Source organism: Pyxicephalus adspersus, chromosome 2 (genome assembly GCF_032062135.1).
Source record: "Pyxicephalus adspersus chromosome 2, UCB_Pads_2.0, whole genome shotgun sequence".
Lineage (NCBI taxonomy): Eukaryota > Metazoa > Chordata > Amphibia > Anura > Pyxicephalidae > Pyxicephalus > Pyxicephalus adspersus.
The window spans coordinates 45683052-45696265 of NC_092859.1; the positions used below are offsets into that span (position 1 = coordinate 45683052).

The window sequence follows — 13214 nt, forward strand, 5'->3', positions numbered from 1 at the left end:
TATCATTGACATCTTCTATTTCTACCTGAACCAGACAGTTCCCTATTAATCTCGGTAATCCTTTATCTTCTGCTTTTATTGATAATTCATGAAAATTTAACAGCTCATAATCTATATTTCCTTTAATAAAGATTTCTCCACTATGCTGGTCCAAATCAAATAACTCCGGTGAGGATTCTGAAGTGTGACTGTCAAAATAATATTGAATTTCACCATTTGCACCCTCATCAAGATCTGTTGCATTCAATGACAATACAACCGTATTCAAAAGTAGATTTTCCTTTAGTTTGATCTTATATATTGACTGGTTAAAGACTGGTGGATTATCATTAATATCTAATACCTTTATTGTGATATGACATGATCCTGATCTTGCTGGGTCTCCTCCATCTATAGCAGTCAGAATAAGATTGTGTTCTTGTTTTTCCTCCCTATCTAACACCTTCTCTAATATCAGCTGAGGGATGAGAGTTCCTCCTCCACAATAGAATAACGAAGCTGCCCAGAGACCCAGCCCCAGCTACAAAGGAGAAGGGAGAAAGCTACTTGCCATTTCCAACACAGATAGCAACCTCTGATGTCCATATTTTAAAATGTTGCCTTAATTTTTGATGAAACATAGATCCTGTGTAATCCACAATGCCTGTAGTAGACAAAATCCTCTTTTCACCAATGAAGATATAATCCATCCATAGAAAATCACATTGTCTTCACTATACAGCAGCTCTTCTTTGTGTGTGAGGAAAATGGGAGGGTGAATCACTGAGCCAGGGGGAGGAGAGTGCAGCAGTGTAGGCTTAGCCTGAATATATCAGGCTTTAAAGCTAAACATACTAAGCCTACCCTCTTGTGGCCATTAATATGAACAGCATCCATCAAATTATTGTTAGGATAATACATTCTTTTTTACTTTTATTTGTTTATTATAAAGACTAGATAAAACGGGTATTTAATGCTGTCCTTTTTTTTATAAATACTTGATAGTTTGTTAATAAAAAAGTGATAATCAAAATAACAACTTTCTAGTTCCGGAAAAACAGTGTGGTACACTTGCTAGTTTTCAGTATTCTTCTATCTCTATCCGTAAAGTTCTATTGCTTTGCAGTGTGTTTGTCAGGCTAGCAGTGGACGTCCTTACAAGGGGGTAGGAACATAGTGATAACTTTACAATGCACCACTGCTTCTTCCTTGTCTACCGATCAGACAAGTGAAGGAGAGATGACTAACAAAAACATCATCAGTCATTTTTTTATACAGTCACAAGAGGGGAAATCCTTCTTAATTAATACTTATTTTGAACTAAATGTAAATACCATAATATGGATAAGTACCAATACCATTATTAATAAAATATAGTATAATAAAATAATAATATTAAAAAAAATATAGTAAATGCTAAAACTGTGTATATTAAAAGGGTGGTTCCCACTTTTTTTTTACATCATAATCTTTCAACACTAAATAGTAAACAAATACCTCACAACTAATAACAAACTTTTGCCAAACTCTGACTACCCCTGACATTGAGATTATGAGCCTGGGACTCATTGGCTGCAGACAAGGTAAAACCCCAAAATAAAGGTGTAACATATTGGGGCTAATTTACTAAAGCTCTCCAAAGCTAGAGAGGATACACTTTCATAAGTGAAGCTGGGTGTTCAAGCAAACATGGAATGGATCTGGTCCAGGATTGAAAACATTTGCTAACAAATATTAAATTAATTTTAAGAAATCCATTCCAGGTTTGCTGGATCACCCAGTGTCACAGATGAACGTGTATCCTCTTCAGCCTTGGAGAGCTTTTATAAATCAGGGCTATTAAATAGGAAGATGGGAACTTGTCATGTAGGTGCTGGAGTTTCAGAAGAATGTGAAAGCCTTTTAGATATTTGTACCTAATTGGTGTTATCTACAGTAGGAATCTAATAAGTCTAACTGCATTTATTATTTAGAATCATATTACTAGGCTCTTCCATAACTTATGCCATATTTCCACCCATCAAGAGGCCCTTTTTATTGTCTCTAGTAAAATCCATTAAATTATTAATTAGGACATTATTACCTATCACTGCCACTATGTTGGCAACATATAACAGTAATAACAAATGAAAACTGGAAAATGAATTGTCATTATATTATCTCAAAGAAATGTGTCAAATATTTACTGTATCCCAACTTGTAAGAAAGCAACAAGCCAGAATGTAGCAATTTTCAATACACACATAGGGTCTTATTTATTACAGCTATAGGATTTTCAGTCCATGGCCAGATCCACTCCTGGTTTTTAGAACACAAATCAAAGAGCAAAATTAAAGTGTAAGGGCATGTTAAAATGAAGTTTTTTGTATAGGCTCAGCTTTATCTACAACATAACATTTACACAGAATTTAGAATAAAAATATTACCAAATAAATAGTTGTACCGGTATACAGAGATCAGCCTAACGTAGTAGTGGAAAAAATGTCCAAAAACAATGACTAATGACAATGGTAAAATGCAATTGGAGGATTAGACTGATAACCAGAGAACTATTATCATCAGAAGTAGTTCTACATCAAAAAAAGAACAATTCTTTCCTATCCAAGGTCCCTTTAAGGATAGACTGACAAACATTCTGAACATAACAAACACACCAAGCAGGTAGCTGTGTGCCATGCATGAAAATCCATGGATAAATGTATACAAAATGCATGCAATATATTGTGTGTAGTGAGCTATATACAGATAAACTGATAATAGTTATTATTCATTTATTAAAACCGTGTAGTGCTCGTCCATAACTTTTAAATGTCTACAACTTGTAAACTGAAGGATAAAAAGAAAACAACTGTTGAAACAAGATTACTTTGCAACACCTGTATTGTTCTTTTATTTTGTTGTTGACGTTGTTGTTGTGCTTCCTAGCCTACTTTATGAACAATCACTTTATGAACACTTTATTCAGCCCATGAACTCCATCTATAGAGTCTCACAACAAAGAGAAAACAAAGCACCTATACTGCACCAATAAAATGAAATTACTTTGTAATGATTGGATATGTTATTTATTTATTCATTAATTTATTCATACCATAATAAATTGTATATAACATTATTTTATTAATCATAGCCTATTTCAAAATAAATTACACAAATTATTACACAAACTAAGAATAAAAATTACTACTCTGGATAAAGATGAAGCCATATAATACATATAGGTACATCTGGCAGAATCTATTTAGTAAAACACGCTAGCATGCAGGTGCATCAGCGTGTTTTATGATTTCACGAATAATAAAAAATTACACAACAATAAAAAATACCATATTTCCAATTACATACAGTAATTGTAGATTTAAACTAAAACTCACCTTGCTTGGATCATTTAAACCACTTGTATCCGATGTGCTATCATTGTCTCTAACTAGTTCTCGTAACAGGGGAAAATCCAGACATTGCAGAAAAGCAGAATCCCGCTGTTGTGGGGCTGGGGGCACATTAGTTTGGTAAGATTGTCCTTGTGCTCCTTGAGGAACCATCCTGACTTCCATGTATTTTAGGGTTCCATCTGTGTTCAGGAATAGAGCTGGCTGATACTGATCTGTGTATGACTTTGTGTCAGACCCACCAAGATAGCAGCAACTACTACTATACCCATAACTTTCCTTCCTCAGACATCTCACTAGTAATATAATAAATGTCACAAGAGAAACTAAACTGATAGCCACAAGAGAAACTATTAAATATAAAGTCATGTCTGATGGTGGTTTGGAGTTTGTAAGTAAGTCTCCAGATTTGGGGCTTTCGATTACAACATCATCTGCTATGCTGATAAATACAGTGACAGTGGTAGATAATGGAGGATCCCCATGATCACTGATGGGGATAACAAGATTCTTCTCCATATTTTCTATTTCCTGAAATCTTTGCAAAGTCCTGACCTCTCCTCTGTGTTTAGACACTTGGAACATTGAAGAACTACCGTGGTCTATGAGGTTAAAGGCCAACCAGGCATTGTGACCAGAGTCCAGATCTACTGCTGTCAGTTTGGTCACCAGATATCCGGTACTTGTAGATTTTGGGATTCTCTCTTGGACAATGAGATCCTCAGAGTGTTCCGGATACAGCAAGGTGGGGGAGTTGTCATTTGTATCCAAAATGAATATAAAAACAGGGACAGTGGAAAATAGCTTTGGAGATCCAGAATCTTCAGCTTTTATGGTGATCTGTAGAGTCTGAATGTTTTCATAATCAAATGACCGCTGAGCATATATATCACCAGTATTAGAATTAATATAAACGAAAGAGGATACAGAAGATCCATCTATCTGAGTCTCCACTATGGAGAAAACCAGATCAGAATTAACCCCCTCATCTGCGTCCGTAGCAGACACTGTACACAGAAGAGTCCCTGGGTCACTATTCTCATTAATGAAAGCATTATAGGTAGATTGTGTAAATGTTGGGGCATTATCATTAACATCAGAAACCCTGAGAATAACAACTGTCTTTGTGGACAGAGGTGGAGAGCCCATATCAGTAGCTGTAAGCTCTATAGTGTATTGGGATATTTTTTCTCTATCCAAATTTCCATCAGTGACCAATGAGTAACGATTTTTATTAGTTCTGATTTTAAATGGACTATTGGGGGAAAGTTCCAATTGTATCTCCCCATTTTTCCCAGAGTCCTTGTCTTCTACATTAATGAAACTCACTACAGTTCCCAAGGGTACATTTTCTGGAATCTCATTTGTCATTGAAGAAAAAGTAATCTCAGGATAATTGTCATTTACATCTTCTATTTCTATATGAAGCAGGCAGTCACCTTCCAGTTTAGGCAATCCTTTGTCTTCTGCTTTTATTGAAAATTCATAAAAATTGACATCCTCATAATCTACCAATCCAATAATATAAATCTGACCACTCTGTTCATTTAATGCAATTTTTTCTCCAACCAGTTCTGCCGTGTGATCATCAATAGAATACAAAATTTCACGATTTGCACCCTCATCAAGATCTGTTGCATTTAAAGTTAATATAACTGTATTTACAGGAGTATTTTCCTTAATATTGATTTTATACACTGACTGATTAAAGACTGGAGGATTATCATTGATATCTAATACTTTTATTGTGATATGACATGATCCTGATCTCGCTGGTTCTCCTCCATCTATAGCAGTCAGAATAAGATTGTGTTCTTGTTTTTCCTCCCTATCTAACACCTTCTCTAATATCAGCAAAGGGATGAGAGTTCCATCCTTACGATTCTTTACAGACAATGAGAAATAAGGATTTGTGTTTAATGTGTACTGACTAACACCATTAACACCAACATCTGAATCTTTTGCAATTTCTAAGGCAAACTGAGCACCAGGACTTGTCCAGAATTCAGTAATTTCCACAACATAATTATTAGAGAAGAATGTGGGAGAATTATCGTTAATATCCTGAATTTCGATGTCTAGATTAAAATATTCTAAAGGATTTTCAGCAACCACCTCTAAATGCAGCACACAGTTCACATTGGATCCACAAAGGATCTCTCTATCAATCCTGTCATTTACAGTCAAGCCTCCATTTTCTTTATTTACAGCAAAAATTTTTTGGTATTTCTCAGAAGACAAATGTAATCTGTGCTGAGAAATCTCTGTACGTTTTATGCCCAAATCCTGAGCTACATTTCCTACCCATGTCCCTGGATCAGACTCCTCCACAATGGAATAACGAAGCTGCCCAGAGACCCAGCCCCAGCTACAAAGGAGAAGGGAGAAAGCTACTTGCCATTTCCAACACAGATAGCAACCTCTGATGTCCATATCTTACAATGTTTCCTTAATAGTTGATAGAACATAGATCCTTTGTAATCCACAATGTGTGCAGCTAACAAAATCCTTTTCATCAATTAAAAGAAAATCCATTCATAGACACAAACGTCCACAGCATTGTCTTTTCGGAACAGCAGCTTTTCTTTGTGTATGAGGAAATATGGGAGGGTATATCACTGAGCCAGGGGGAGGAGAGCACAAGCTTAGCCTGAATAGATCTAACTGTGCAGCTAAACATGCCAAGCCTGCCCTCTTCTGGCTAATAATATGAACTTTTTACACAACATATTTGTAAGTAAATTCTCAAGCAATAATTTGAATATTTATGTAACACCATACATTTGAATAATCTAAATATTAGAAAGTTGGGTAAAACTTGAGGCCATTACCCTTTAGTTTTTTTTTAATATATTAAATGATAATTTTAAAAGCTGATCACAAAATTGTAATATACACACATTCAAATTTTACTGACATGATTACCAGATGTTTTAGTAGTAGAGAAGAAGTATGATGAACAAGCTAATATGACTATCTTGTAAGATGAATCTGTCAAAAACACATCTTTTACCTTAATCTAAAATAAAAGGTTTTTGAAAAATATATAAATATCAAATATTACAGAAATATTTAGGTAACTTGTAAAAATAACTACTTTATGATGGGCAAGTCACAAACATTAACCAAAAAGGCTATGTAAAGGTAAAACAGTGATTCTGACAGATGACTATGTTTCTTTAACAAGTTGTGCTGGCTACTGAAAAGTGACATTGACTCCTGACAAGCCAGTGCATACCTAGAAGGATGTGTGAGCAGGATGTTCCCCAGGTACAGCCATGTTAAGGTTGTTCTAGGAGTACACCTCTACTGGATATATACTGCCAGATTCTGCAATACCACCCTGTGATATATCACATGGCTTAGCCAAAGGAAAGTTTAGAAGGAGTGCTCCCATTCTGTTGGGTGCAACTTTATCTGAAGTCTGGAAAGTGGTTTAATGGAAGGAAAGGATTTGTGAGGGGAGAAGAGGGATTTTGTTTTTCTAGGAGCAGTGTTGCTCGGTTTGGGAGGCGGATGACGAAGGGCTCTTTACCTGAATAGGAAAGAATAAACAGAATCATACTACCTATTTGTTGTCTGCATTTACCAGTTTGTTGTTTACATATTGTAACAATTTTTTGCTCACATATATTTTTATTATTGGCCATGTGAAGCCCTCTAATACAACATATTGTAACAACTGACTGATACCTGCCCATGTATGTACACAGTTGCCATTTTGGCCCATGTTTTTGAAAGCACAGCTGTTTACAGAATAATGTTACTACTATTCAGCTTTTGCATCCCTATCCCTATCAAAGCATACCACTTTTGTTGCTCCTATTCTAACGTCAATTTTATTTTTTAACATCATGATTATATATTAAACATCAATATAATACTTTGGCATATGAAACAGCTATTGGTGGTTTAAAAAGTATCTACCCCTGTCATCTATGCAAGAACTCTTCTTTAACTGTGCCTGACTAAAGTTTGAATTAGTAAATGAGAGTTTTCTACAAGAAGCATAATGTAAATTATTGAAAGTCCTTAACACAGTATGCCTGAATAAAATACCACTAGAAAAACATAATTAATTAAGAAGGAAAACATTGCAAGCAAACCTTGAAAAACTGGAGACTTTCATGCTTTTACCAGCAATTTTTAAGTTGGTGGCAGTGTTTCTTTAACAAGGGAAGTATTTATCTATTGATCTCAATGAAATCTTAACATGTGCACATCATAGCATAATGTAAACAAATATTTTATATTGTTATATTACTGGTTTACAATAAATTAATCAAATAAAAATAGTAAAAAGTTGAAAAAAATGAACAATGTATGTATGTAAAAAAACATGAACATTAAATAGTTTTTAAGGCTTAGTCTACACGGACTGTTTCCCCGGCGTTTAACCTGAGGCTTTTAAAGCCCTTGTTTGAAATCCCCATGAATTACAATAGGTTAATCCACATCAGGACGTTTGCCTTTATGACATTTATCTTAAACGTTGCTTGCAACATTTAAAAAATAAAACACTGGGTAACGCTGGAAAACGCTCAAAAATGTGGGAAAACACGTGTAAAAGCGGGTAAACTCTTCCATTGATTTCCATGGGACGTTTTCCCCCGGTTTCCTGCATTCTCCCGTGTTTTCGAGCACTTAATATGCAAATTCGCTAAAAACTCTGTAAAATGCGATAAAAATGCGGGAAATAGGCATTTTCCAGCATTTTAAAGGCAAGCACTAAAGAGCTAATAAAAGTGCATAAAAAAGCATATAAACGCAATAGGAACATTTACATGCATTTTTAAAAATTGTCCAAGGGTCACTGAGATCCAAAATGTTTAGTTAGACCTTTGCAGTAAACAAAAGCCAAGGGCAATCACATAATTCTTTCAATATACTATAGATGTATTTTTTTCTAAGCATATTTTTAGAGCAAAATACAAAGAACAATAACTTTTAACTTGTTTGGACACCACTGAGTTGTTTGCAAATATATTCTGTTTTTGTTGACTAAACCTGCTAAATGAACAATATGGTAAAACTATTCCAATTGTTACTATACCTAATAATATTCAGAATAAAAATCCTTTTGAATGTGATATACTTCATTTCTGCTCACATTTACATCAAAGACAACCTTTCTAATAAAAGTGACAGAAAAATTGAAAGGGTTAGAGTCACTGACCTGCAAAAAATAAGCACAAATTAAGAACTCTTTTATTGCCTAGACAGTTCAAACAATTTGTTACCTAGAAAGGCTCAATCTCTAAAAAGATAAAACCTACATTATGCCATGTTAATATTAGGGGAGTAAATCATTTTAGATTTACAATAAACTCACCTTACTTTGATCATTCAAACAGCTTGTATCCGATGTGCTATCATTGTCTTTAACTAGTTCCCATAACTGGGGAAAATTCAGCGACTGCAGAAAAGCAGAATCCCGCTGTTGTGGGGCTGGGGGTACATTAGTTTGGTAAGATTGTCCTTGTGCTCCTTGAGGAACCATCCTGACTTCCATGTATTTTAGGGTTCCATCTGTGTTCAGGAATAGAGCTGGCTGATACTGATCTATGTATGACTTCTTGTCAGACCCACCAAGATAGCAACAACTACTACTATACCCATAAGTTTCTTTTCTCAGACATCTCACTAGTAATATAATAAATGTCACAAGAGAAACTAAACTGATAGCCACAAGAGAAAAGAGGATACAGAAGATCCATCTATCTGAGTCTCCACTATGGAGAAAACCAGATCAGAATTAACAGTAACCTGTTTGTGCTGATTTAAAGAGCTCGGGTGAATAGTAATTTTTTTAAAATCTACCTAGGGTTAGTCAGCACTCCTGTTGTCCCTAATGTCTAAATATGTTAAACAAAAAAAAGACAAAATGGGTTTGTCTGGACCTGTCTCCAGGTTACCCCACTGGGAGTTTAAAAACATTAAACTTTGAATTTAGTTTGTAGGGATATATTTCTTTTGAGTATGGCCTCTGTGCCATTGAAGAATTGTGCCTTCACATTCTGTTCTACACCCCAAACAGAAAGTGCAGAAAGTGAGTGAAAATCCTTCAAGTCAGACAGAGCTGCATTAACAGGCATACAAAAGCAATAAAAAACTGACCCCTCAATATGCTATCCAAAAATACCCAAGTCATCTAGATTTAAGAAACAAGAACAAACCCAGAGCACACCAGCATGGTGCAAAATGTCCACAACATTTAGTAATCCAAAGTGCTAAAGCATCATCTATAAACCACAGGAATCCCCACACAGCATCAGGCAGTTATTATTATTACTATTATTATTAATATTATTATTATTATTAATAATAATAATTTTATTAATTAATTAATAATAATAATAAACAGGATTTATATACCACCAACATATTACGCAGCGCTGTACATTAAATAGGGGTTGCAAATGACAGAATGCAGACAGTGACACAGTGAGGAGAGGACCCTGCCCCAAAGAGCTTGCAGTCTAGAAGGTTATTAAACAGGGTTCAGATTACATAGACTTATGTTTTTCTTTAGGTGCTGGGCTTAATATGTTCATTCATATATTTTATATCTTTCATGTATATTTTTCACGATAGTAACATTTTTAGATGTTGATTTGAAACATTACATATATTTTTATAATTGTGAAGATATTAGATTATAGAAAAATAGCTTAAAAATTTAGATATTACATGAAAATTAGAAATCTATTGTTTACAGCCTAAACACACAGGCTTTTAAAATAATGTATAAGTTATGGTTATATTTTTGTTGCCCACTGTAAATATATATTATATATACACAAACACATTTTTTACAAGAGTTAACACACCTCTTCGATCTGATGGGATTTAGTGGAAAATATGTAGGAAATGGGTACATTATACATTGTATAACCATTTGTAACAGCATCCCTACTCCTCAGGTACAAAGGCATAAACTGGTAGAAGACATGTAATTCTGAATGTTTAAATCATTATTTTATAAATAAATCAAACATATTCACAGTTGCTAAGATTGTTCTTCTGGTTTAAAATGTATGGTTAGGCACAGTTTTCCAAAGGAAAACAATCACTTAGTCATTGCAACACATGCACAAAGCAATAGTTTTATACCTATCTTGGAGGATCAACAGATGTTTTATTATACTTGCAGCATTTAAAAAAAAAAAATAATACATAGAGAGAAGACATGTTAATATTTTACAAAGATGTTCTAAATATGTCAACATAATCCATTTACCTATGTGGAGCATCTTGGAAAACTCATATAAAAATCATAATTTAAAAAATGTAAAAGGTGAACTATGGATTTACATCAGTAAGGTTTGATTTATTCTTTTTATTAATAACAAATATTTATTTTCACTTATCATATTTGGTTTTAGGAAACACTAAAATAAGTGAAATAATGTACCTTGTTTGTGCAGGTTTCACACAATGAATAGAGAAATATAACATACCTTGTTGAGATCATTTAGACAGTTTGTTCCTGATGTGCTATCATTGTCTTTAACTAGTTCTCGCAACTGAGGAAAATCCAGAGATTGCAGGAAAGCAGAATCCCGCTGTTGTGGGGCTGGGGGCACATTAGTTTGGTAAGATTGTCCTTGTGCTCCTGGAGGAACCATCCTGACCTCCATGTATTTCAGGGTTCCATCCGTGTTCAGGAAAAGTGCTGGCTGATACTGATCCATGTATGATTTAGAATCAGACCCCCCAAGATAACAGCAACTGTTGCTATAACCATAACTTTCCTTCCTCAGACATCTCACCAGTAATATAATAAATGTCACTAGAGAAACTAAACTGATAGCCACAAGAGAAACTATTAAGTATAAAGTCATGTCTGATGGAGGCTTGGAATTTATTAATAAATCACCTGATTTGGGTCTTTCTACTACAGTCTCATCTGATATACTAACAACTATAGTGACAGAAGTAGACAATGGGGGATCCCCATGATCACTGATACTTATAATGAGTTGTTGCTCTGTATTTTCTATTTCATTAAATCCTCGTGTAGTCCTGACTTCTCCTGTATGTTTAGTGACTTGGAATTGTGAAGAACTGCCAGGGTCAATGAGGTTATAAACCAACCAGGCATTGTGACCAGAGTCCAGATCTACTGCTGTCAGCTTGGTCACCAGATATCCGGCACTTGTAGATTTTGGGATTCTCTCTTGGACAATGAGATCCTCAGAGTGTTCCGGATACAGCAGGGTGGGGGAGTTGTCATTTGTATCCAATATGAATATAAAGACAGGTTTACAGACAATGAGAAATAAGGATTTGTATTTAATGTATACTGACTAACACCATTAACACCAACATCTGAATCCTTTGCAATTTCTAAAGCAAACCTAGCACCAGGACTTGTCCAATATTCTGTAACTTCTAAAATGCGGCTATTAGATAAAAACGAGGGAGAATTATCATTAATATCCTGAATCTCTATATCTAGACTGAAAAGCTCTAAAGGGTTTTCAGCAACCACCTCTAAATGGAGCACACAATTCACATTGGATCCACACAGGATCTCCCTATCAATCCTGTCATTCACAGTCAAGCCTCCATTTTCCTTATTTACATCAAAATATTTTAAGTATTTCTCAGATGATAAATGTAATCTGCGCTGAGAAATCTCAGCACGTTTCATGCCCAGATCCTGAGCTACATTTCCTACCCATGTCCCTGGATCAGACTCCTCCACAATGGAATAATGAAGCTGCCCAGAGACCCAGCCCCAGCTACAAAGGAGAAGGGAGAAAGCTACTTGCCATTTCCAACACAAACAGCAGTCTCTGATGTCCATATCTTACGTTTCTGTAAAATTTTCTGTATCATAGATCCTTTAAAATCCACAATCCCTGTTGTTTATAAATTCATATGTGCAAAAATAATCCATCTGTAGCAAAAACATCCTCAGGTTCCCTAACAATGCAGTCCTTTGTGTGCGATTGAGGGGATGGGAGGGTGAATCACTGAGCCAGGGGGAGGAGAGTGCAGAGCTAGTTTAAGCAGATATAGTACAGAAACTAAATATAATGTACAGATGACAAGTTTGCCCCCCTGTGGCCCTTAGATATAATTGCAACCTATTGAAAAAAATACAAGAGTAATCATCCTTTTTTAAGAACAGGAATTTTGTTTTATTTTTTTTAGTATTATTGATAAACACATTTGAAAAGTCAGGATAATACTGAAATGGAGAAAAACTTAAAAAAAAAATAAAATAAAAATACATACCTTTTTCTGTGTACTGTGTCTGTCCCAGTAATACCCACAGTGTCTGATAAGCACAGAAATAAAGAACACGGTCCTACAAACCCAATAACACATGGGAAATGGGAGATGGATGCTGCCCAATTCCTTAGCTAAGACTTTGATAATAGCTAAGAATGCAAGACTACAAATCCAACACCAGTAATAGTTTTACAAATATTAAAAGTTTTACAATAATCATGTAAACCACAATTATTAATGATTTTTTTTATCTAAATAGAAAGTGATGTTTCATTATAAACAGGTCACTCAATAATTGGCCAGGTCAAAGTTAACTCCTATACATGCACAGGAGTTAATTTCTTCCTAGATGACAGCTATGCTAGGATTGTACATTAAGCTGAGCATACACAACTCAGTGTACATTATAAAGAAAAACAGGTAGAACATATCCCCTCTGCAATTATGAGCCTGCCTGGTCACAGTTTGTTTTTAAATGATGTGGTTTCACTTTAATTACTGAATAAAAAAACATTTAACAATAAAAATTAAAAGAATTGGTGTTGTTTTACTAACATAGTATAGGACTTTTTCTTAATAGTGAATTATCACTCCACAAGAGAT

The 13214-nt window shown here is 34.8% G+C and overlaps 1 protein-coding gene across 34 annotated transcripts in view; it reads right to left on the reverse strand.

The window, feature by feature from the left end:
* Positions 1 to 13214, reverse strand: part of LOC140323507 (protocadherin gamma-A4-like) — a 301537-nt gene that overhangs the window by 96851 nt on the left and 191472 nt on the right. Inside the window, exon 1 of one of the 34 annotated variants that reach the window (XM_072400660.1) lies at positions 10829 to 11626. The exons of 32 other annotated variants lie outside the window; for them this stretch is intronic. In XM_072400660.1, the coding sequence (XP_072256761.1) occupies positions 10829 to 11212 (384 nt within the window). In that variant the 5' untranslated portion in view covers positions 11213 to 11626. Of the gene's footprint in view, positions 1 to 3353; positions 5922 to 10828; positions 11627 to 13214 lie in introns of those variants that run through there. One more of the 34 variants, XM_072400613.1, reaches the window with a different exon arrangement.